This window comes from Myxine glutinosa, chromosome 10, assembly GCF_964187855.1.
Source record: "Myxine glutinosa chromosome 10, kmMyxGlut1.1, whole genome shotgun sequence".
Classification (NCBI taxonomy): Eukaryota; Metazoa; Chordata; class Myxini; order Myxiniformes; family Myxinidae; genus Myxine; species Myxine glutinosa.
In genome coordinates this window covers 123,929,362-123,954,471 of record NC_136270.1, presented here as the reverse complement: position 1 = coordinate 123,954,471, position 25,110 = coordinate 123,929,362, and the positions used below count along the sequence as shown (strand labels likewise).

Sequence of the window (25,110 nt, the reverse complement as noted above, 5' to 3'; positions counted from 1 at the left end):
TTTTAGGAATTTGTATATTGGGTCACACTGAATTCGTTCACCAATCAAAAGCTAGAAGCCGACTGTGGCACATAGAGCTATACTGTACGAAAGCCGTTTGTCTGTCTGTGTGTCACTATTTTTCTCAGTGATGGCTGAACAGATCTTCGTCAAACTTTCAGAGGTTTATCAGTGAGTGCCGCGGAGTGTTTTAGGCCCAAAAATTTTTTTTTATTCTGAAAAAAGTTTGTTTTCGTTTTGCATTAAAATAAATCACTCTATAGCGCCTAAGCCTTCGCAGCTATGTAAAAAGGTAATATTAAATTATTCCCGATTAGTGTGTGTGTGTGTGTGTGTGTGTGTGTGTGTGTGTGTGTGTGTGTGTGTGTGTGTGTGTGTGTGTGTGTGTGTGTGTGTGTGTGTGTGTGTGTGTGTGTGTGTGTGTGTGTGTGCGTGTGCGGTGCAATATTATGATATTAAATATAAATTTTCCTTCTTGGTGTAGTTAGGGTTTGTGGTGCCAGGGCCAAAGGTCAATTCTTGTGCCACACAGGCACTGGCAGAGTCAGGAATTTCTATTGGGCATATGAAAGAGCTTGAAGCTTCCCCAGCAGGCTCAGCAGCAGAGGTGAGCTCTTCTACTATTTCCAAAGAACACCGTAGGATCTTTAACATCCGCTAACTAATTCCGGCAGACGGGACACTCAGGTTAACGTACATCCGAGGGACGACACACACATTGATGAATCACCCCTTCTGCAAAACACCAGGATGACAGTTTATAGCAGCGTTGGGATTGGAACCCCAGCGTGACAGCGTAGAAGCGACGTCTGCATACATCTAGGCCATCCTGCCAGCCCAACACACTCGCTGAGGCCTTTCACCACATTTACCATTCTGTCCAAAGTACAGACCCATCGAGTGCCAGCGCCTTCTTTGCTTTTTCCTTAACTCGTCTGTCCTCACCATATGTCGTACATCATGGCGGATCTTGCACGTACACACAGACAGGGCTTAAGGAAACTCTGCCCATGAAAGAGAGGAAAAAAAATTAAGAATTATCCTCGGATGGCCGCACACATTATAAAGAGGGTGAAATTATAGAAAAGTGGGGATTCCAACACTGATCTCCATACTAACTGGATAGCAGGGGAAGCTCATTTTTTGTCTGCCATCTTTGCTCTCCTATAAGTTCCCGCACACTGGATCATAACTAAGGTGAATGCCACTTACTGATGAAATGTGATCCCTCTTTTCCTTTGATCACGACCGTTATGGTTTTTACAACCGTAAGCTGGACACGATCGCATTTCATAAATACTACAACAATACCTGGAATGGACTAAAATCAAGTCGGAATGGAATAAAATAAAGTGCGAAAGGAGAAAACTCAAGTCAGAAGGTGGAATTTTCATAGGAAATATGCATCTTGAAGCTACTATTTGTATTGACACAAACGGGATGTTCTGTGTTGTGGGAGAAGGAATATGGCGGATGGAGCACTTCCGGTGGCTTCAGGACCGTGTAGGGAGCACTTCCGGAGGCTTCAGGACTGCGTATGGAGCGCTTCCGGAGGCTTCAGGACCACATGTGGAGTCCTTCCGGAACGTTCAGGACCGCGTATGGAGCACTTCCAGTGGATTCCAGAGGCTTCAGGACCATGGATGGAGCACTTCCAGTGGCTTCCGGAGGCTTTATGACTGCGGATGGAGCACATCCGGTGGCTTTAGGACCGCCCGACCAATTAATGTTCGGCACCCTATCCAGTTGGTATAGAGATCAGTGGATTCCAAGACGTCGAAAGTAAAAGAAATGGGGACAAGAAATTGTTAAACTAACTTGACACGTGATCCTCACCGTCGTTAATTGGGCTGTATGGCGTGAGACATCTGGATCTGATGGACACGTAATTACGTCATTACGAAATATCGGTCCAACAATAATTATATCCACTCCTTCCTTTCGGCCTATCCTAGGCGATCTTGGTATTACAGAATGCATAATATCGTTTGTATAATACAAAACATTTACACAGCCGGCGGCCCCATAATTATTAATACGGATTTATTTACTGCGCGGAGGTGATTAGTAATTACAAAAATGTTACACTGGATGTTACACCTTTCCTATTCCATCTCCAGGCGCTGCATGACGTCATCGTTGGGCACCAAAGGGGGCCTACTGATGACGCGTGCTGAAAGGGAGTACGGTACTCAGTTTTCACTGCGTTTCTTTGTTTTCTTGTTTTTACCCTGCACTTGCACGAAGCAAAAAGCAGGGTTAGTCGTGTGGCGTACGCCGTACGTACGTACGTACGTGCACGTCTGCATTTAAAAAAATCATTTTCTCGGCAACCGATGGTCCAATTGACACCAAATTTTCACCATAGCAGCGCCTCCGCTTGTATAACTTTTCATTCATAATGTTGACGTCATAAGTCACGTGGTATGGACGCCATCTTGGAAAAACTTTGCACCTCTATACGTCTGAAGCTGCTCAATGGAAAAAAATAATTGAAAAAATTCCTCATTGTCAAGTATTCTCCATTGGGAATAAGATATGTTAATGATGATGTCATCAGTGCCTTGATTATGACGTCATAATTCGACAAGTACAACGCTTGATCCAATCAGTATGAAAAAAAAAATTCTCCACAAATGTTAGTCCAATGGATACGAATTTTTCACCATGGAACGCCTCCTCCTGTGGAATGTTTTAATGATAATTATGACGTCATAGGTCACGTTGTACAGGCGCCATCTTGGAAAACCGAAAAACGTTGCACCTCTATAATCTCTGAAACCGCTTCATGGATAAAATTGAAACGTGTTGTGTTGAGAAGTACTCCCCATGGGGAATAATATATGTTAATGATGATGTCATCGGTACCTTAATTATGACGTCATCATTTGACAAGTACAACGCTTCATCCGATCAGTATGAATTTTTTTTTCTCTGTAACTGTTGGTCCGATTGACACGAAATTTTCACCATTGTGGCGCCACCTATAGAATTTATTTTTTCCTGTCTATTCTTGCTTACTTGCCTGGCGGCCGACATCTTTGTTGTTCGTACCTAGTTTCTCCAGGTGACTGGATGTTTTAACTCCATCAAAGCGACGAATGTTTTGAATTTTAATGGGAAAGCAGCTTCTGCCTCATGACATTAGTGATCTGTGTTGCCTTGGTTATTTTTTAATTTATTTCATTGTATTTTTCTCAGGTTTATGGATATTGTAAACTGTACAAGTACCAATCCTGTGCGAGTACTGGTTCTACTGAAGCAGTGTCGTTTGGCATTTACGGCACTTTCCAGATTGTCTTGTCTTCCTGCACTTGAGAACCACGAGGTGTGAACCGTACCGGAAGTTTTTCATTTTGGTGCGACTCTTGTGTAATTGCAAATTCCCCGGTCTGTTGGTTGCAATTAATTGAAGGGGGTTGATGGTCTGCTTTGGTGCAATGAGAAAATGGCGTGATGGGGTTCACTTTTTAATTTATTCTGTAACAAAGCGTTACCGCGTTACTGAACAAAGTTGATATAGGCCATGGGCTACTATAGCTCAAAGGTTTTCAGAGTCTCAGTGTATGGGAAGCTCGCTGCGTTGCCCTGAAGAGCGAAACCATGTCGGTAACTGTGAGGTTCCATGCACTTTTGACAGTATCTGAGCACATACAGGAGTATTTTTGAAGTAATTTTGGTTTATTTGGTGTAATTTGGTTTTGTTTCTAAAAAAAATAAAAATCTAGACATCCCATTTTTAGGAATGATTGTTGAAGTAACATTATTTAGTTGTTCCCACCACTTCTACCAGGACTGCATAGACCTGCTAAAGCAGTTCTTGGAGAACACCGTCAACTTCCTCCTCCAGAAGCAACAACAGCTGACCGCATGCTCATCCGGCATCAGACCATCTACAGAGCCTGCTTATGAAGGCAAGTCTCGTTCGGGTCTGAATGACTGTTTTTTGTGGTATAAGTTTCATTCAACTGACAAGTGAGATACCCGTGCGTAGCACGGGTGGGAGGCCGGAAGCAAACAGACAATGCAGAAACGGCGAATGTTAAAGCATGAAACCAATAAATTCCACATTCCTGTAGCACCTTCAGTAGCACGTCAGACATGGACAGCAAGTTCCTGAAGGACTTCCATGAAAAACGTAACCGTTCACAAACAAACAGGTACGTTTGTTCCATTCCCAGTCAATGGCGAATCTGCATATGGTGAAAATTCATGAATCCACGTTTAGAAAGTAGAAACCATCACGCCATTTCGTCATTCACTTGAACTCGATATCTTTTTTTTCATTCCAAACAGCATAACTCCAATCACAAATTAAATAACATTAATATAAAAAATAAACTTTTAACAACATTTGTGACATAAACAAATATTTAAATCCTGATGTGACGTTCCGTACGGTTGGGTGAACACAATTACGAATTCAAAATCGTAATTGTATTCACTCAATTCCAATCATCAATTGATACAACAACAAACAAACAACATGCATTTTAAAAGGCCATTTTCCCTGCTAGAGCGGGGGTTAGCCTTGCGGTCCCCATGACAATCTTCTCCATTTTGCCCTATTTTCTGCATCTCTCCTTGTTAACCCCCTTGCCCGCATTTCTTCTTCCACCATTTTTAGCCAAGTCTTTCTCGGTCTTCCCCGTCTTCTACTTCCTTCTACATTCATTTCCATCACTCTTCTCAACCAGTCACTTTCATCCTTCCTCAACACATGACCAAACCATCTCAACCTGTTCCTCTTCACAGCATCCATCACAGGCTCTATTCCCATCATCTTTCGCAATTCATCATTTGTCTTCCTCTCTCTCAACGATACTCCGCACATCCATCGAACCATTCGCATTTCCACCCTTTCCAACCTTCATTGCTGCTCTACGTTCATTACCCATGTCTCGCTCCCATAAATCATAACACTTCTCACACATGCAGCATACACCTTTCCCTTCAGCTTCAACGACACTCCCCTCATCATCAGCACGCCACTCAATTCCCGGAACTTCTTCCATGCACATCTCACTCGAGCAACCGTTGCCGAGTCTGATCCACCTTCTCCATTCAGCATGTCTCCGAGGTAGCAAAGTGTTTTCACACCTTCCAGCTTCATGCCGTCTCCAAGATCCAACTCAACATTTCTTCCATCTGCAGCTCCCTCTGTGCACACCTTACATTTGAATGTAGCTGCCACACTGGTTAATGACCCTCTCAGACCACTACATTTTTGATGAACCCACTCAGCGCACATTGTACACTGAATGGAGTTCACTCCGACACCCTTCCTACACACAGCACAGGGCCACTTCCCAGTTCTTTCCACCTCACCACATGCTTTACCACTAGCCATCACCTTTGTCTTTCCGATATTCACCTTCAGACCATTTGTCTCCATACATTCCTTCCACGTGTTCATCTTTTCCTTCAGTCCATCCATACTTTCCGCAATCAACACCAGATCATCTGCATACAACAACTCCCACGGTAAACCCTCCTTTACGTTCTGAGCCAGCACCTCCATCACAGCTACAAATAGTAGTGGACTTTGTACCGACCCCTGATGCACTCCCACCTTCACCTCAAACTCACCACTGTTCCCGTCCTTCGTCCTTACAGCTGTGCGCGCTCTTTTGTACATTGCCATCACTACTCTGATCAACCATTCCTCCACTCCTAACTTCCTCAATGCCCATGTCAATACTTTGCGTGGAACCCGATCGAATGCTTTCTCCAGATCAACAAACCCAAGAAACAACTTCTTCCTCTTCTCCATGTACTTCTCCTGCAACTGCCTCACAATGAAAAGCGCGTCTGTCGTTCCTCTTCCTGGCATGAATCCAAACTGCATTTCGTCGATCTTCACTTTCTTCCTTATCCTCCTCTCCAACACCCTTTCCAATACCTTCATTCCATGCTCCAATAACTTTATCGCTCGGTACGAGCCACACTCCAGAGGGTCACCTTTCCCCTTGTATACAGGGACGAGGGTACTCGGTTCCCAATCCACTGGAATGCGGCCTTCTTTCACCACCAGATTACAGATCTCTGTCATTCTCTTCACACCCCAACTTCCTGCTGCCTTCAACATATCTCCCACAACTCCCGTCGGCCCTCCCGCTTTTCTACCCTTCATTGCTTTTATCGCTTCCTCAACTTCCTTCTCAGTTATCTTCTCTGCCGGTCCTAAAACTGGGTTACTCTCTATGTTGCCATCCCATTCATTCTCTATATTCAACAGCATTTCCATATATCTTTTCCATCTTCCTTTAATTCCATCTGGGTCGACAACGATTTGTCCCACTTCATCCTTCAAGCAACTCACCCCCATCACATCACACCTCTCTTGCCCTATCTGCTTTGCAATCCTGAATACTGCTTTCTGACCCTCTTCCGAATCCAAGCGTTCTCCGAACATTTTCCTACATGCCTCCTGCGCCTTTGCTACCTCTTTCTTTGCAGCCTTCCTGGCTGCCTTATAACTTTCATGCTCTGCTGTTTCTGCTCCCGTACCCTTCGCCTTCTGCCACTCCTTGAACTTCTTCCTCTTCTCGTCAATCCTCTTTCCAACTTCATCATCCCACCACCATGTTTCCGAGTGCCTCGGTGATCCTTTTGTCCATCCACATACCTCACCAACGGCTCCCAACAGACTAGCTTTCATTGACATCCAACCACTTTCAAGCTCAACCACATCATCCTCGACCCTACTCAGCCTCTCTTTTAATGCCTCCCTTACTGTCACCTCTTTCAACCTCCACACCTTCATTCTCGGTTGGTACTTAACCCGCCGAGCTCTCCTCGCACCTTTCACCCTTACGTCGCAGACAACCAAGTGGTGCTGTGAAACAGCCTCCTCCCCCGGGATCACCTTTGTGTCCCGGAGGTGCCCCCTATCTCGCCTACACACCATCAGGTAGTCAACGGTTGTCGTCAACCCACCTGACGTGTATGTAACAAGCTTATTATCCTCTTGCCGGAACTGAGTATTACAAATCAACAAATCAGCTCCATCAGCAAACTCCAAAATCCTTTCACCTTCTCCATTTCTCACACCATATCCGTAACCCCCATGAACTCCGTCAAAACCATCGATACTCCTTCCCACATGTCCATTTAGGTCTCCTCCTTCCACAACAACTTCCTCATCTTTCACGTTTTCCATCAGCTTCTCTATCGCACACCAGAACTTGTCCTTCTCTTCATCGCTTCGACCAACCTGCGGAGCATATCCCGAGATGACGTTCACCAAGAGCTTTCCAATCATCATTTTCACCATCATCAACCTATCACTCACTCGAGTCACACTCACCACACTGTCTACAAACTCCTCAGAAAACAGGACACCAACACCATGCACGCCCTCCAGGCACCCTTGCCACACAAACTTGTATTTCTGTCCCTGCCTACCCTTCACCATTCTCACACCACTTCCCTTCCATCTCGTCTCTTGCACACAACATATGTCCACTCTTCTTCTGACCAATACTTCCACCACTTCTCCTGATCTCCCTGTCATTGTCCCTACATTCCATGTCCCAAACCTCAGAAACCGATCTCCACTTCGGGCTGTACCCTGCCCACATGTCGTTGTAATTGTCATGGTTCTCTTTTTGAGGCAATGTTTTTTTTTGGCCGGATGCCCTTCCTGACGCCAACCCTCTTAGTCGCCTCTTACGACACGCAGGGATACGGTGTACCTATTCTTATCCAGGGTACACACTGGGATATCAATCATCAATTGATACTTTAACAAAACGATTGACACGATTAACGTTTAACGATTTAACATTACGATTGAATGACGGTTGTATTGGGATATTATCAAACCCGCGCATTGCTGTAATCTGTCCACTTCCGCATTAGCGGCAGGGTCATAATTGTCATCAAAATCTAAACAGTATTTGTAGAATTTCAATAAAAGCCACATCACTGTTCATATCGGTAAATATTATTCCATCGTGTTTGGAAAAATTGGAAAATTTGGAAAAACAATATAGCCTATTTTACTCCAGGGGGTCCCAGGAATACCCACCCGAAATATCGTTGCGATCGGTTGAGCCGTTTTTGCGGCACTTTCGAACGGACGGACGGACATTTGGTGCATTATAGTAAGATGATGTGCCCTGTTACAATTGACATAATGGTTCTTCATATTTTTGGGAGTTTCATTCTGTATTTTGGGAATTTCACCAGAAGGGGATTGATGGTTCAAAGCCAGTTATAAACCATCCCCCAAACAGTCCAGACTTGTCCACCTTGTGATTTTATAATTGACCAGCAGAAGTACCCGGCATTGCCGAGCGGGGGAGGGGAGGGGGAGGGGGAGGGGATGGGGAGGAGAGGGGAACGGGGGGGGGGGGGAGCGAGCCCCTTGGCAAAGCGAGCGATTTTTTTTTTCATAGCGTCATAGCGTTTCATACCGTCATAGTGATTTTTTTTTCATAGCGTCATAGCGTTTCATAGCGTCATAGCAATTTTTTTTTTCATAGTGTCATAGCGTCATAGCGATTTTTTTTTTCATAGCGTCATAGCGTTCATAGCGTCATATCGTTCATAGCGTTCATAGCGTCATAGCGTCATCACGTGATTGCTCTGAGCGAATCAGCGCCCACCTGCTCTGATTCCGTTGATTCCGTGCGCTGAAATGCGCTGAGGTAAATATGAATAAAAATATGGATCGTCAAATATTTTGAGTTCGGCCATGTTCGTCCCACGCTCAATGGCCATGTCGATGTCAAATATCAAGCACGTAAGCCTCTCCGTTTAGGAGTCCATCGGTAATATTACACACACACACACACACACACACACACACACACACACACACACACACACACACACACACACACACACACACACACACTGGGTTTTATATATATAGATTGCAGGAGGAGGTGGTGGTCGACTCCAAGGGATCTGAGTGATATATAGTATTGTAGGAGGGGGTGGTGGTCGATTCCAAGGGATCTGGGTGATATATAGTATTGTAGGAGGGGGTGGTGGTCGATTCCAAGGGATCTGAGTGATATATAGTGTTGTAGGAGGGGGTGGTGGTCGATTCCAAGGGATCTGGGTGATATTTAGTATTGCAGGAGGAGGTGGTGGTCGATTCCAAGGGATCTGAGTGATATATAGTATTGTAGGAGGGGGTGGTGGTCGATTCCAAGAGATCTGGGTGATATATAGTATTGTAGGAGGGGGCGGTGGTCGATTCCAAGGGATCTGAGTGATATATAGTATTGTAGGAGGGGGTGGTGGTCGATTCCAAGGGATCTGAGTGATATATAGTATTGTAGGAGGGGGTGGTGGTCGATTCCAAGGGATCTGGGTGATATTTAGTATTGCAGGAGGAGGTGGTGGTCGATTCCAAGGGATCTGAGTGATATATAGTATTGTATGAGGAGGTGGTGGTCGATTCCAAGGGATCTGGGTGATATTTAGTATTGCAGGAGGAGGTGGTGGTCGATTGCAAGGGATCTGGGTGATATTTAGTATTGCAGGAGGAGGTGGTGGTCGATTCCAAGGGATCTGAGTGATATATAGTATTGTATGAGGAGGTGGTGGTCGATTGCAAGGGATCTGGGTGATATTTAGTATTGCAGGAGGAGGTGGTGGTCGATTCCAAGGGATCTGGGTGATATTTAGTATTGTAGGAGGAGGTGGTGGTCGATTCCAAGGGATCTGAGTGATATATAGTATTGTATGAGGAGGTGGTGGTCGATTGCAAGGGATCTGGGTGATATTTAGTATTGTAGGAGGGGGTGGTGGTTGATTCCAAGGGATCTGGGTGATATTTAGTATTGTAGGAGGGGGTGGTGGTCGATTGTGAGGGATCTGAGTGATATTTAGTATTGTAGGAGGAGGTGGTGGTCGATTCCAAGGGATCTGAGTGATATATAGTATTGTATGAGGAGGTGGTGGTCGATTGCAAGGGATCTGGGTGATATTTAGTATTGTAGGAGGGGGTGGTGGTCGATTTCAAGGGATCTGAGTGATATTTAGTATTGTATGAGGAGGTGGTGGTCGATTCCAAGGGATCTGAGTGATATATAGTATTGTATGAAGAGGTGGTGGTCGATTGCAAGGGATCTGAGTGATGTATAGTATTGTATGAGGAGGTGGTGGTCGATTCCAAGGGATCTGGGTGATATTTAGTATTGTATGAGGAGGTGGTGGTCGATTCCAAGGGATCTGGGTGATATTTAGTATTGTAGAAGGGGGTGGTGGTCGATTCCAAGGGATCTGAGTGATATATAGTATTGTATGAGGAGGTGGTGGTCGATTGCAAGGGATCTGGGTGATATTTAGTATTGTAGGAGGGGGTGGTGGTCGATTCCAAGGGATCTGGGTGATATTTATTATTGTATGAGGAGGTGGTGGTCGATTCCAAGGGATCTGAGTGATATATAGTATTGTATGAGGAGGTGGTGGTCGATTGCAAGGGATCTGGGTGATATTTAGTATTGTATGAGGAGGTGGTGGTCGATTCCAAGGGATCTGAGTGATATATAGTATTGTATGAGGAGGTGGTGGTCGATTCCAAGGGATCTGGGTGATATTTAGTATTGTATGAGGAGGTGGTGGTCGATTCCAAGGGATCTGGGTGATATTTAGTGTTGTAGGAGGGGGTGGTGGTCGATTCCAAGGGATCTGAGTGATATATAGTATTGTATGAGGAGGTGGTGGTCGATTCCAAGGGATCTGCGTGATATTTAGTATTGTAGGAGGAGGTGGTGGTCGATTCCAAGGGATCTGAGTGATATATAGTATTGTATGAGGAGGTGGTGGTCGATTCCAAGGGATCTGGGTGATATTTAGTATTGTAGGAGGGGGTGGTGGTCGATTCCAAGGGATCTGAGTGATATATAGTATTGTATGAGGAGGTGGTGGTCGATTCCAAGGGATCTGAGTGATATATAGTATTGTATGAGGAGGTGGTGGTCGATTCCAAGGGATCTGAGTGATATATAGTATTGTATGAGGAGGTGGTGGTCGATTCCAAGGGATCTGGGTGATATTTAGTATTGTAGGAGGGGGTGGTGGTCGATTCCAAGGGATCTGAGTGATATATAGTGTTGCGGATATGGGATTTGGCCTCCATATCCGCTTGTAAATATTCCCCTATTTCCCCAATACTCCCCAACTATCCCCAATCCCCCATTCCCTAGTCCCATTGTCTGTAAACAACACTCTGTAGAACCGACCTTCCCCTTTTTCCCCCATTAACTGTCGTGCCCAGGTCCACCGCATCTCACGTAGACAACTTTCGGACATCTTGCTAGTTATTCTTAGTCTATGTCAGTTAAGGACTCGTTTCCATTAATTCTGACTCTTCGTTGCACCAGAATGTGATTGTATGGCACCAGTAGTGAGTTTAGGACCTCCCCATACCTCCTCCCATCTTCCCCATGAAACAACAACAACAACAACAACTACCACAACAGCGCGCGGGGAGTGTGCGTCCTCACTCCGGCTCGGTTAGCCGCCATTACCCATGTGCGCCGACGGGGTTACCACGGAGGGGCTGCCTGTCGGCCCCTCGTCAAGGGGCGGAGCCCGGTAACCCCCCGCACCCAATAAGAAGCAACGGGCCGATTCCATGTGGGGCGGAGCTAACGAGCCGAGGGCGTGTCACTCCCCGCCGGATATACGCAGCGACTTACCGGACGTGACGTCAGATGCGCCCCCAGCTTGGAGAAAGAACGTCACCTCCGAGCGCTGAGAGACCTCCCGCATCTCTGGACCGGACCGGGTCGATTCTGCCCCTGTGCCAAGGTGCACCTTGAGCCTCGACTACCTGCCCTTCCTTGCCATCAATCCCCGTGTGAGTCAGTTTTGTCCTGTTTATCTGTGGTCTGTTGGGGTTACTATAAGACCGTATTTAAGTGCCTACCTTTCTATGCTGTCGCTCTTGTCCTTGTAATCTAACTTTCCGTAATATTATAACCTCCTCCGGAGGTCTTGAGAACTGTACCCCTGGTGTCGTGTCATTTAATCCAGCCGTTGTGTCCTTTCCTTAATTGATTTAGCATAGCGCGACTCGGCCAACGTTCGAGTATAATCGGGTAAACTGTGCAGACGCGGTCATACCAAACCGCTCGGTAAACCAACATCCACAACCGCGTCTGTAACATTTGGTGTCGAGGAGTTGGATTCGGACCTGGGACTAAATTCAGTTAGGCCCAAATTTTGGAACACCAATTGTACCATTAGGGTAACATTTTGGTGTCGGGAAGTAGAATTCGATCCGGAGCGCGTTTCCCGCGCTCGAAATTATAACGGCGAAATTTAATTGTGTTTTACCAAAAAAAAAAAAAAACCCGAATTTTGAAAGTCGCGCTATGGCAGACCAAGACGGCTGGGTTTCGGTGGGGGAGAGTGAGGCAGGGTCGATCCAGGACCAAAATGAGGGACATGAGGAGAGCGAAGCAGTGAGGGTAGCAGACGCACGAAATGGCGCCTCGCACATGGCCACGGCGACCGCGCCCGCGACCGTGGTAGCGCCGCTGGTGGATTCGAGCCTTTTCCTCCTGCAAATGAGGGCCCTTATGGAACAAATGGGGAACCGGATGGATGCTCAGAGTGAGCGATTGGAGGGCCAAATAGGGGTAATGGGAAACCAAATGGGGGTAATGGGAAACCAAATGGGGGTAATGGGGAACCGGATGGTAGCTCAGGGTGAGCGATTGGAGGGCCAAATGGGGGTAATGAGGGACGAAGCGAGGGGTACCGGTGAGGGGTTAGACAAGAAATTTGGGAAGTTAGACAATAATTTTGAGGGGTTAGACAAGAAATTTGGGAAGTTAGACAATAATTGAGGAGTTAGACAAGAAATTTGGGAAGTTAGACAATAATTTTGAGGGGTTAGACAACGGGATAAAAGAGGTGAAACATGGGTTAATGGGGGTGGAAAATAGAATGGCTGCCGAGGAGAATCAGATAGAGGGAGTGAAAAATGGGTTAGAGGGGTTAGAAAACAGTATGGAAGGCAAATTGAGGGACATGAGGGACCAAGCGGAAAGGGAAGTTAAACAAATGGAGCAGCGGATAGAGGGGGTCAGAATGGGGGTAGAAACCAAACTGGATGCTCACAGGGAGGAAATGGAGCAGATGAGGGTGGCATCTGGGCAGGAGATGCAAGTGATGGGAGAGGAGATCAGAAGAGGAGTGAGTGAGGAGGTCGGAGGAGTGCGTGAGGAGGTGAGGCACTGTAAGGAGCACATGGAGAAGGAGGTGAGAAAGGGGACTGTAAAGTTACAAGGGGGCATAGAGGACCTGACGCAGGAGGTGGAACAGCTGACGGAGGGACAAAAAGGACTAACGGAGCAGGTTCAAAGGAACACTGCGGTATTAGGAGGGTTAAAGGCGACACAGAAAGAACTAAAAAATGACTTGATAGCGACGAAGAGGGAATGTCAGATGGTACGTGAGGGACTGACAACGAGGTTGGACGAGGTGATAGAGGTAATGGAGACGAAGGACCGGCAGGTGAGGACGCACATGGAAACGGTCAAGGTAGCCTTAGAGGATGAGCTTGAGGAGACGTACCGGGGAATAAAAGAGGTGAAGCAGAAATTAGAAGAAGTGGAAGAAGGGGTGAGCGAAATTAAGAAGCGACGGAGAGGGGATAAGAAAGAGATAAAAGAGGAGATAAAAGAATTGGTCCAAAGTCTGTGTTTGGATCGTGATGATGTGCTCATTAACCGGATGAGGGATTCGCAGGTGATGGAGGAGAAGCGAAGAGGAAGAGGACCCGGTGTAAGTGGTGACCAATATGGTCGTGCGTATGATGCGCCAGGGGATTTAAGAAGCTTGGGGGTCGAGATGGACCCGGGTGTTCGTGAGAGGCCGTTGGTGAAGTGTGCGACAGGTCTGGTGTGCGAAAAAGGAGGTGTGCGAGAAAGTCCGACTCTGGGGTGTGTGAGGAAAAAGTGCGTGCCAAGGAGTGAGGGTGCTGGCGAGAATGAGTCGGTCGTAGCGCGTGTGCGAGGGAGCACATGGAAGCGCGGTGTGGTAAGTGTTACAGAGGGTGTGACGGGAGAGTGTGCGCAAGAGTGTGCGCGAGAAAGGTGTGTGACGGACGGGTGCATGGGGAAAGAGTGCGCTGTCAAAGGCAAGGAAGAATGCACACCTGTGGTGAGTGTTACAGAGGGTGTAACGGGAGAGTGTGCGCGAGAAAGGTGTGTGACGGACAGGTGCATGAGGAAAGAGTGCGCTGTCAAGAGTAAGGGTGAGAGTAGTGAGAGTGACAAGGAGAGTGAGTTGGTTGTGACAGGTGAGCGAGGATGTACACCTGGGATGGAAGGATGCACACCTGGAATGGTAGAGCGTGAGTGGGAATGCACGCTGGAGTTGGTGGTGAGGCACGTGGTTGGGTGTGCGAATGAGAGCACACCTGTGATTGTCACAGAGGAGGTGACAGAGGAGGGGGCGCGAAGAGGTGTGTTGGTGAGGTGTGCGACCAACGAATGTGTGCCAAGGTGCTCGGTGGTCAGGTGTGTGACCAAGGCTGTGAGTGGAATGAGTGTACCGAGGTGTGTAAGGAAAGGTACGAGGAGCATGGAAACGGCTGGAGGTGTGAGCAAGGAACGGGCTGCGGGGTGTAAGAATCCAGGTGAAGCATCGGCGGTAACCAGGTTAGAGGTGAGGTCGACTTTTAGCCGAAGCGGGCCCTCGGTGCGTGCCGGGCCTCGCTTTGAACGGCCGCGTCCGTGCTCCACTAGGCGGAGCGGGCAGCTGGATAGGAAGGGTCGTCATGGCGACCACGTTTTGTTGAGACGTGCCGGCAGGTCGAGATCGGGACATTGGATGGCTCCACGCCGAGATGGTGCGTGGGATCTCGGCCCGGGTAAACCTCCTTCCCTGCACCGAATGCTTGACGTATCCAGCCGCTGGCACGGAACAACCCGCATTCATTGCTCGGCTTTACGAAGCCGGGCTTTGGACAGGAATTGGCGCACCGAGAGGCATTAGTGAGTAGACTGTGTGATGAGGTTAGTGTTTTGGCCCCAAAATTAGAGAAAAACAAAATTTGACGATTGGCAAAGGAGTGGCAGTAATGATTGGCAGATGATGGGTAGTGATTGGCAAATTTTTGATTTGTTGAAATTTGATGTGCAAAATTGGTAGTGGGAGATGCCCGATGTGGTGGGATGGCAATTCTGTCATCCCTCACAAAAGTGGGGCAAATGCGCAATAGATTATGGGGTGTATGGCAGTGAAAACTAGCCCGGGTGGGTTAGGATATTGTTAGGGATCTAGTGAAGATGACATTAGGTGACGTTAAGGTTAGTTAGTGACTGATACCTGTAGTGGGGACGCAGGTAGATTAGTATGGATGATAATGACGTGGGAGCGCAATAGTTTAAAGGGACGACTGGGAAGCGCAAGTTTCAGAGGGGAGTAGTTAGATGAGATGATGCTGTGTGAAAACTGGACAGGTGTGTGGAGCAGTGGATGAGTAGTGAGTGTGTGGATCAGCGCGAATGCGCTTGGGGAGAGAAGGGTGCAGGCGGCACCAATAATGAGAGCACAGGTGTGCAAGTACAGGTGTGTGGAATACATGGAGTAAGTGGTACGGAGTGGTGTGCATGGTGCGAAGGTGTGAATGGGGGAAGAGTGGACCCCCATCACGGATACCCGGGGCGGGTAGTGTAAGTGTTAGGTAGAGGGTATAGGTAAATTGTGGTTGGATATTGGCATTTGTGGTGCGGTTGCAGAATGGTATTGTGGATGGGTGCATTAGTGTTGTGGAAATGGCTGGGCGTGTAGCCTGTTAGTGTGTGTAGTTGGTTTGGGCACTCCACCACTGTGAGGATGTCGGCCAGGTGAGGCCGCAGGTGGGCTCTGGGAGCCGGTAGAGTTGTGGATGGGGCCCGAGGATCCGGAGGACGGACCCGGGTAGCCCAGTGCCAGAGAGGGCACCGAGTGGGGAGAGCGCCAGAGGGCCTTCCCCAGGTAGTTAGGTTAGGGAAAGGAGCAGGTAAGCTCGGAGGCAACTGCAGTGGTGGAGGTGTGCAGGTGGGTAGACCTGCGGAGAGAGCTACACGTCGCGGCCCAGAAATTGTGCGAGGGCACCGGGAGAGGAATCGGGGGAGTGAGACCCCAAATTGAAAAGCACCACAGTTTGGTCAATGGGAATTGGTTTTTAGAACCCATAGTGTAAGAGGGCCAATGGTTTGGCAGGAGAAAGACCCCGGGTAATGTAAAGTTGTTAAAGTCATTTAGGAAATAGTTAGGATTGATGAACCTGTCGCACGATACGCAGCCACTTACCTGAGGTGATGATGATGACTCCACACCTGTGTTTTCTTTGTTCTGTGTGCAGGAAATGAGGATTGCTGTGTGGATTTGTGAGACGCATCACGACGTGGATGAGACATTGGGGTGATTCCATCTCTCCCTCCTAAGGAGGGACTGATGATGAATTGGTGATGGCAAATTTTGATGAGAGTTGGAAATGGCAAATTTGATTGGTTAGGAGGGAGAGAAGACGAATTTGGTTTATGGGAGGAACGGGGAAGACAGTAGGGACGTTTGTTGATGTGTAAAGTAGATGTTTATGGGTAGTGTTGTGTTTTGTGGATACAGTAAGGGGTAAGGGAGGGGCCATGTAGGTTACCTGGTGGGGGGGGGGGGCATACGGTAGGAACGTACCTGTCTCACCTGGTTCCCATGTGCCCCCAGTGTGCATCATCTTGTATTGCGTGCACTTTTGCGCCCTTACCACCTTACTCCCTTGTCTGCTTCTTTTGTCTCCCACCTCCGAGGATCTGGCTTTGGGGCAGAGAGAGAGGAGAGAGAGGTGCTGGCTCCGCAGTTGTGGGCCTGCACTTTCGCTGCTTGCTGCCTGGATCGATACACCATATGGACCGCAATTTTGGTGGCCACCCACAATGGACCGCAGTTCTTTTGCGGCCAAGCACCACCCGTGGATGGACCTCTGGGTCAACGTGGCACCTATGCCATACAGGTGAACCACTAATAGTTGGCCACCAGACGGCCACAATCTAGAAATGGACGCGGTTGGCGCCTTTCTTTATTTTTGAAGGGAGCCAGAACACCAAGTGCACCACACGAAGGCAAGACCAGCGGCAGAACATCGGCCGGCTGCGACACCACACCATGATTATATTAAACATTTTATTGGTGCACCGGATGGTGCTGACTGTGTGATGGGGTGGTGCTTTTGGTGCTTGGAAGGGGTGCTCTGCACATTATTAAAGGCCGTAAGGCCACAGAGCACTCGTGGGTTGGTGTATCGATGCTGGCATGCGTGCTCTCTCTATGCATAACATCTGCATGTGTTCCTCCAAAAACAGGTCCTGGATCGTAGTGTAAATATCAGCGTAGTCTTGTGTAAATAATGCTCCCTACCGGCTGTATGTTTAGTTTGCGAATTCTTTCCGCGATTCGGTTATCCTGTGGGTGTGTTTCTGTGAGGAGAAGGGTGCAACGTCGCAGGGGGACATATTTACTCATTTGTGAACATCTGTAAAACTGTCGCACTCAGGGTAGAGTTAATAGTAGAGGGAACTACATCTGAGTGCCACACTAAAGTAGGTAAAAATTTATCGGGTCGGGACGCCCCGAGGGTAGAGAAGGGTGCAATGTTGCGGATATGGGATTTGGCCTCCATATCCGCTTGTAAATATTCCCCTATTTCCCCAATACACCCCAACTATCCCCAATCCCCCATTCCCTAGTCCCATTGTCTGTAAACAACACTCTGTAGAACCGACCTTCCCCTTTTTCCCCCATTAACTGTCGTGCCCAGGTCCACCGCATCTCACGTAGACAACTTTCGGACATCTTGCTAGTTATTCTTAGTCTATGTCAGTTAAGGACTCGTTTCCATTAATTCTGACTCTTCGTTGCACCAGAATGTGATTGTATGGCACCAGTAGTGAGTTTAGGACCTCCCCATACCTCCTCCCATCTTCCCCATGAAACAACAACAACAACTACCACAACAGCGCGCGGGGAGTGTGCGTCCTCACTCCGGCTCGGTTAGCCGCCATTACCCATGTGCGCCGACGGGGTTACCACGGAGGGGCTGCCTGTCGGCCCCTCGTCAAGGGGCGGAGCCCGGTAACCCCCCGCACCCAATAAGAAGCAACGGGCCGATTCCATGTGGGGCGGAGCTAACGAGCCGAGGGCGTGTCACTCCCCGCCGGATATACGCAGCGACTTACCGGACGTGACGTCAGATGCGCCCCCAGCTTGGAGAAAGAACGTCACCTCCGAGCGCTGAGAGACCTCCCGCATCTCTGGACCGGACCGGGTCGATTCTGCCCCTGCGCCAAGGTGCACCTTGAGCCTCGACTACCTGCCCTTCCTTGCCATCAATCCCCGTGTGAGTCAGTTTTGTCCTGTTTATCTGTGGTCTGTCGGGGTTACTATAAGACCGTATTTAAGTGCCTACCTTTCTATGCTGTCTCTCTTGTCGTTGTAATCTAACTTTCCGTAATATTATAACCTCCTCCGGAGGTCTTGAGAACTGTACCCCTGGTGTCGTGTCATTTAATCCAGCCGTTGTGTCCTTTCCTTAATTGATTTAGCATAGCGCGACTCGGCCAACGTTCGAGTATAATCGGGTAAACTGTGCAGACGCGGTCATACCAAACCGCTCGGTAAACCAACATCCACAACCGCGTCTGTAACAATAGTATTGTATGAGGAGGTGGTGGTCGATTGCAAGGGATCTGGGTGATATTTAGTATTGCAGGAGGAGGTGGTGGTCGATTGTGAGGGATCTGAGTGATATTTAGTATTGTAGGAGGGGGTGGTGGTCGATTGTGAGGGATCTGAGTGATATTTAGTATTGTAGGAGGGGGTGGTGGTCGATTCCAAGGGATCTGGGTGATATTTAGTATTGTAGGAGGGGGTGGTGGTCGATTGTGAGGGATCTGAGTGATATTTAGTATTGTAGGAGGGGGTGGTGGTCGATTGTGAGGGATCTGAGTGATATTTAGTATTGTAGGAGGGGGTGGTGGTCGATTCCAAGGGATCTGGGTGATATTTAGTATTGTAGGAGGAGGTGGTGGTCGATTCCAAGGGATCTGGGTGATATTTAGTATTGTAGGAGGAGGTGGTGGTCGATTCCAAGGGATCTGGGTGATATTTAGTATTGTAGGAGGGGGTGGTGGTCGATTGTGAGGGATCTGAGTGATATTTAGTATTGTAGGAGGGGGTGGTGGTCGATTCCAAGGGATCTGGGTGATATTTAGTATTGTAGGAGGGGGTGGTGGTCGATTGTGAGGGATCTGAGTGATATTTAGTATTGTAGGAGGGGGTGGTGGTCGATTGTGAGGGATCTGAGTGATATTTAGTATTGCAGGAGGAGGTGGTGGTGGTCGATTGTGAGGGATCTGAGTGATATTTAGTATTGCAGGAGGAGGTGGTGGTCGATTCCAAGGGATCTGGGTGATATTTAGTATTGTAGGAGGAGGTGGTGGTCGATTCCAAGGGATCTGGGTGATATTTAGTATTGTAGGAGGAGGTGGTGGTCGATTGTGAGGGATCTGAGTGATATTTAGTATTGCAGGAGGAGGAGGTGGTGGTCGATTCCAAGGGATCTGGGTGATATTTAGTATTGCAGGAGGGGGTGGTGGTCGATTGTGAGGGATCTGAGTGATATTTAGTATTGTAGGAGGTGGTGGTGGTCGATTGTGAGGGATCTGAGTGATATTTAGTATTGTAGGAGGGGGTGGTGGTCGATTGTGAGGGATCTGAGTGATATTTAGTATTGTAGGAGGTGGTGGTGGTCGATTGTGAGGGATCTGAGTGATATTTAGTATTGCAGGAGGAGGTGGGGGTGGTCGATTGTGAGGGATCTGAGTGATATTTAGTATTGCAGGAGGAGGAGGTGGTGGTCGATTCCAAGGGATCTGGGTGATATTTAGTATTGTAGGAGGGGGTGGTGGTCGATTGTGAGGGATCTGAGTGATATTTAGTATTGCAGGAGGAGGAGGTGGTGGTCGATTCCAAAGGATCTGGGTGATATTTAGTATTGCAGGAGGGGGTGGTGGTCGATTGTGAGGGATCTGAGTGATATTTAGTATTGTAGGAGGGGGTGGTGGTCGATTGTGAGGGATCTGAGTGATATTTAGTATTGTAGGAGGTGGTGGTGGTCGATTCCAAGGTATCTGGGTGATATTTAGTATTGTAGGAGGAGGTGGTGGTCGATTCCAAGGGATCTGAGTGATATATAGTATTGTATGAGGAGGTGGTGGTCGATTGCAAGGGATCTGGGTGATATTTAGTATTGTAGGAGGGGGTGGTGGTCGATTCCAAGGGATCTGGGTGATATTTAGTATTGTAGGAGGGGGTGGTGGTCGATTGTGAGGGATCTGAGTGATATTTAGTATTGTAGGAGGAGGTGGTGGTCGATTCCAAGGGATCTGAGTGATATATAGTATTGTATGAGGAGGTGGTGGTCGATTGCAAGGGATCTGGGTGATATTTAGTATTGTAGGAGGGGGTGGTGGTCGATTCCAAGGGATCTGGGTGATATTTAGTATTGTATGAGGAGGTGGTGGTCGATTCCAAGGGATCTGAGTGATATATAGTATTGTATGAGGAGGTGGTGGTCGATTGCAAGGGATCTGGGTGATATTTAGTGTTGTATGAGGAGGTGGTGGTCGATTCCAAGGGATCTGAGTGATATATAGTATTGTATGAGGAGGTGGTGGTCGATTGCAAGGGATCTGGGTGATATTTAGTATTGTAGGAGGAGGTGGTGGTCGATTCCAAGGGATCTGAGTGATATATAGTATTGTATGAGGAGGTGGTGGTCGATTCCAAGGGATCTGGGTGATATTTAGTATTGTATGAGGAGGTGGTGGTCGATTCCAAGGGATCTGGGTGATATTTAGTATTGTAGGAGGGGGTGGTGGCCGATTCCAAGGGATCTGAGTGATATATAGTATTGTATGAGGAGGTGGTGGTCGATTCCAAGGGATCTGGGTGATATTTAGTATTGTAGGAGGAGGTGGTGGTCGATTCCAAGGGATCTGAGTGATATATAGTATTGTATGAGGAGGTGGTGGTCGATTCCAAGGGATCTGGGTGATATTTAGTATTGTAGGAGGGGGTGGTGGTCGATTCCAAGGGATCTGAGTGATATATAGTATTGCATGAGGAGGTGGTGGTCGATTCCAAGGGATCTGGGTGATATTTAGTATTGTAGGAGGAGGTGGTGGTCGATTCCAAGGGATCTGAGTGATATATAGTATTGTATGAGGAGGTGGTGGTCGATTCCAAGGGATCTGGGTGATATTTAGTATTGTAGGAGGGGGTGGTGGTCGATTCCAAGGGATCTGAGTGATATATAGTATTGTATGAGGAGGTGGTGGTCGATTCCAAGGGATCTGAGTGATATATAGTATTGTATGAGGAGGTGGTGGTCGATTCCAAGGGATCTGAGTGATATATAGTATTGTATGAGGAGGTGGTGGTCGATTCCAAGCGATCTGGGTGATATTTAGTATTGTAGGAGGGGGTGGTGGTCGATTCCAAGGGATCTGAGTGATATATAGTATTGTATGAGGAGGTGGTGGTCGATTCCAAGGGATCTGGGTGATATTTAGTATTGTAGGAGGGGGTGGTGGTCGATTCCAAGGGATCTGAGTGATATTTAGTATTGTAGGAGGGGGTGGTGGTCGATTGTGAGGGATCTGAGTGATATTTAGTATTGTAGGAGGAGGTGGTGGTCGATTCCCAGGGATCTGAGTGATATATAGTATTGTATGAGGAGGTGGTGGTCGATTGCAAGGGATCTGGGTGATATTTAGTATTGCAGGAGGAGGTGGTGGTCGATTCCAAGGGATCTGGGTGATATTTAGTATTGTAGGAGGAGGTGGTGGTCGATTCCAAGGGATCTGGGTGATATTTAGTATTGTAGGAGGGGGTGGTGGTCGATTGTGAGGGATCTGAGTGATATTTAGTATTGTAGGAGGGGGTGGTGGTCGATTGTGAGGGATCTGAGTGATATTTAGTATTGTAGGAGGGGGTGGTGGTCGATTCCAAGGGATCTGGGTGATATTTAGTATTGTAGGAGGGGGTGGTGGTCGATTGTGAGGGATCTGAGTGATATTTAGTATTGTAGGAGGGGGTGGTGGTCGATTGTGAGGGATCTGAGTGATATTTAGTATTGCAGGAGGAGGTGGTGGTGGTCGATTGTGAGGGATCTGAGTGATATTTAGTATTGCAGGAGGAGGTGGTGGTCGATTCCAAGGGATCTGGGTGATATTTATTATTGTAGGAGGGGGTGGTGGTCGATTGTGAGGGATCTGAGTGATATTTAGTATTGTAGGAGGGGGTGGTGGTCGATTGTGAGGGATCTGAGTTATATTTAGTATTGCAGGAGGAGAAGGTGGTGGTCGATTCCAAGGGATCTGGGTGATATTTAGTATTGTAGGAGGGGGTGGTGGTCGATTGTGAGGGATCTGAGTGATATTTAGTATTGTCGGAGGGGGTGGTGGTCGATTGTGAGGGATCTGAGTGATATTTAGTATTGTAGGAGGTGGTGGTGGTCGATTGTGAGGGATCTGAGTGATATTTAGTATTGCAGGAGGAGGAGGTGGTGGTCGATTGTGAGGGATCTGGGTGATATTTAGTATTGTAGGAGGGGGTGGTGGTCGATTGTGAGGGATCTGAGTGATATTTAGTATTGCAGGAGGGGGTGGTGGTCGATTGTGAGGGATCTGAGTGATATTTAGTATTGTAGGAGGGGGTGGTGGTCGATTGTGAGGGATCTGAGTGATATTTAGTGTTGTAGGAGGTGGTGGTGGTCGATTGTGAGGGATCTGAGTGATATTTAGTATTGCAGGAGGAGGTGGTGGTGGTCGATTGTGAGGGATCTGAGTGATATTTAGTATTGTAGGAGGGGGTGGTGGTCGATTCCAAGGGATCTGGGTGATATTTAGTATTGTAGGAGGGGGTGGTGGTCGATTGTGAGGGATCTGAGTGATATTTAGTATTGCAGGAGGAGGAGGTGGTGGTCGATTCCAAGGGATCTGGGTGATATTTAGTATTGTAGGAGGGTGTGGTGGTCGATTGTGAGGGATCTGAGTGATATTTAGTATTGCAGGAGGGGGTGGTGGTCGATTGTGAGGGATCTGAGTGATATTTAGTATTGTAGGAGGTGGTGGTGGTCGATTGTGAGGGATCTGAGTGATATTTAGTATTGTAGGAGGGGGTGGTGGTCGATTGTGAGGGATCTGAGTGATATTTAGTATTGTAGGAGGTGGTGGTGGTCGATTGTGAGGGATCTGAGTGATATTTAGTATTGCAGGAGGAGGTGGTGGTGGTCGATTGTGAGGGATCTGAGTGATATTTAGTATTGCAGGAGGAGGAGGTGGTGGTCGATTCCAAAGGATCTGGGTGATATTTAGTATTGTAGGAGGGGGTGGTGGTCGATTGTGAGGGATCTGAGTGATATTTAGTATTGTAGGAGGGGGTGGTGGTCGATTGTGAGGGATCTGAGTGATATTTAGTATTGTAGGAGGTGGTGGTGGTCGATTGTGAGGGATCTGAGTGATATTTAGTATTGCAGTAGGAGGAGGTGGTGGTCGATTCCAAGGGATCTGGGTGATATTTAGTATTGTAGGAGGGGGTGGTGGTCGATTGTGAGGGATCTGAGTGATATTTAGTATTGTAGGAGGGGGTGGTGGTCGATTCCAAGGGATCTGGGTGATATTTAGTTTTGTAGGAGGGGGTGGTGGTCGATTCCAAGGGATCTGAGTGATATTTAGTATTGTAGGAGGGGGTGGTGGTCGATTGTGAGGGATCTGAGTGATATTTAGTATTGCAGGAGGAGGAGGTGGTGGTCGATTCCAAGGGATCTGGGTGATATTTAGTATTGTAGGAGGGGGTGGTGGTCGATTGTGACTGTGAGGGATCTGAGTGATATATATAGATAGTCGCACGACAAGGAACATCACGTGATCGCTCTGAGCGATCGATTGCAACTCTGCGTCCTGTCGTGGGCGTGGCCAACGTGGCCTCATGGCTCATGCTCCCAGGTGATTGGCTAACTCGAGCTCGAGAGAGCCATAATGCGCTACGTTATGGCAAAAAATATGAATCTGAAGATGAAAGGGAAAAAAACCTATGTGGTGTGAATGGCAATGTTCGTCGCTGAAATGTGAAAAAAGGCAATTGCTTTTCGCTCTGAAATACATGCGAACACGTAACTGAGTTAATGGCGGCAGGGAACATCACGTGATCGCTCTGAGCGAATCAGCGCGCTGCTCTGCGACCGGTCAGATTCCGGTCATAATATTTCGCGCTGAGATAAAAATATGGTAAAAGCATATGATTAAATAAATTTTTAGGTCAGCCATGTTTGTCCCAGGCTCAATGGCCATGTCTGTGCCAAATATCAAGTACGTGAGCCTCTCCGTTTCGGAGTCTATCGGTAACATTACATACACACACACACACACACAAACTGTGTCTTATATATATAGATGAAGATGTCAAATCACGTGTCCCGGAATGTACTTGATATGCCTGCATGCTCACCCCAAGGATTTCCATGCACATGGCATCAAAGCGCCAACCCGTCGATGGGATGTGCGTATTGTGACGGGGGGATATATTGATAAACAGGTGAGGTGTCATTGCTTAACTGAATTTATTTTCTCGAAGAAAAGTCCATGTTAACTTTGAACGTCTGTTATCATAGTTTGAAATTCTTCATACCTTTCATGTTTTCATGATTATGGAATCTTGTCCCGAGCAATTGGCACACAGTGAACTACAAATAACCTTGTTATCTACCTTTACAATCCTCTCTACAAGGCCGTAAGTACAATTCACCTTCCAAAACAAGTATATCTTTGGATTTGGTGTAGAAATACTTCTGTTTCTACAGCTTTGTTTATTCATTCGTGTAAAGCACGTGGCTACCTGTTGCCTCGTTGCTGGGAGTGTGGCCGTGCTACTGATGCGGGTCTCCCTGTAGGTTAGAGAGGGACTTGGAGCTTGTTCCAGGTTTCTGACATTTACTCACCTCGTCTTTGCGAATGACAACGTTGCATCTTTAACATACAGAGACGACAATAATGCGAACACATGGGACATCCAGCTTAACGTCAAACAATA

At 47.6% G+C, this 25,110-nt stretch overlaps 1 protein-coding gene across 4 annotated transcripts in view; it reads left to right on the top strand.

Moving 5' to 3' along the window:
• LOC137433794 (vacuolar protein sorting-associated protein 4B-like) overlaps positions 1 to 25,110 on the top strand; it is a 72,408-nt gene that overhangs the window by 1,974 nt on the left and 45,324 nt on the right. For all 4 annotated transcript variants that reach the window (XR_013624804.1, XR_010985740.2, XM_078786052.1 and 1 more), the window contains 2 exons: positions 3,202 to 3,328; positions 3,794 to 3,914. Coding sequence is in view for 2 of the 4 variants with exons in the window: in XM_068126149.2 (XP_067982250.1) it covers positions 3,202 to 3,328; positions 3,794 to 3,914 (248 nt within the window). In the remaining 2 variants the exon portion in view is untranslated. The remainder of the gene's footprint in view (positions 1 to 3,201; positions 3,329 to 3,793; positions 3,915 to 25,110) is intronic.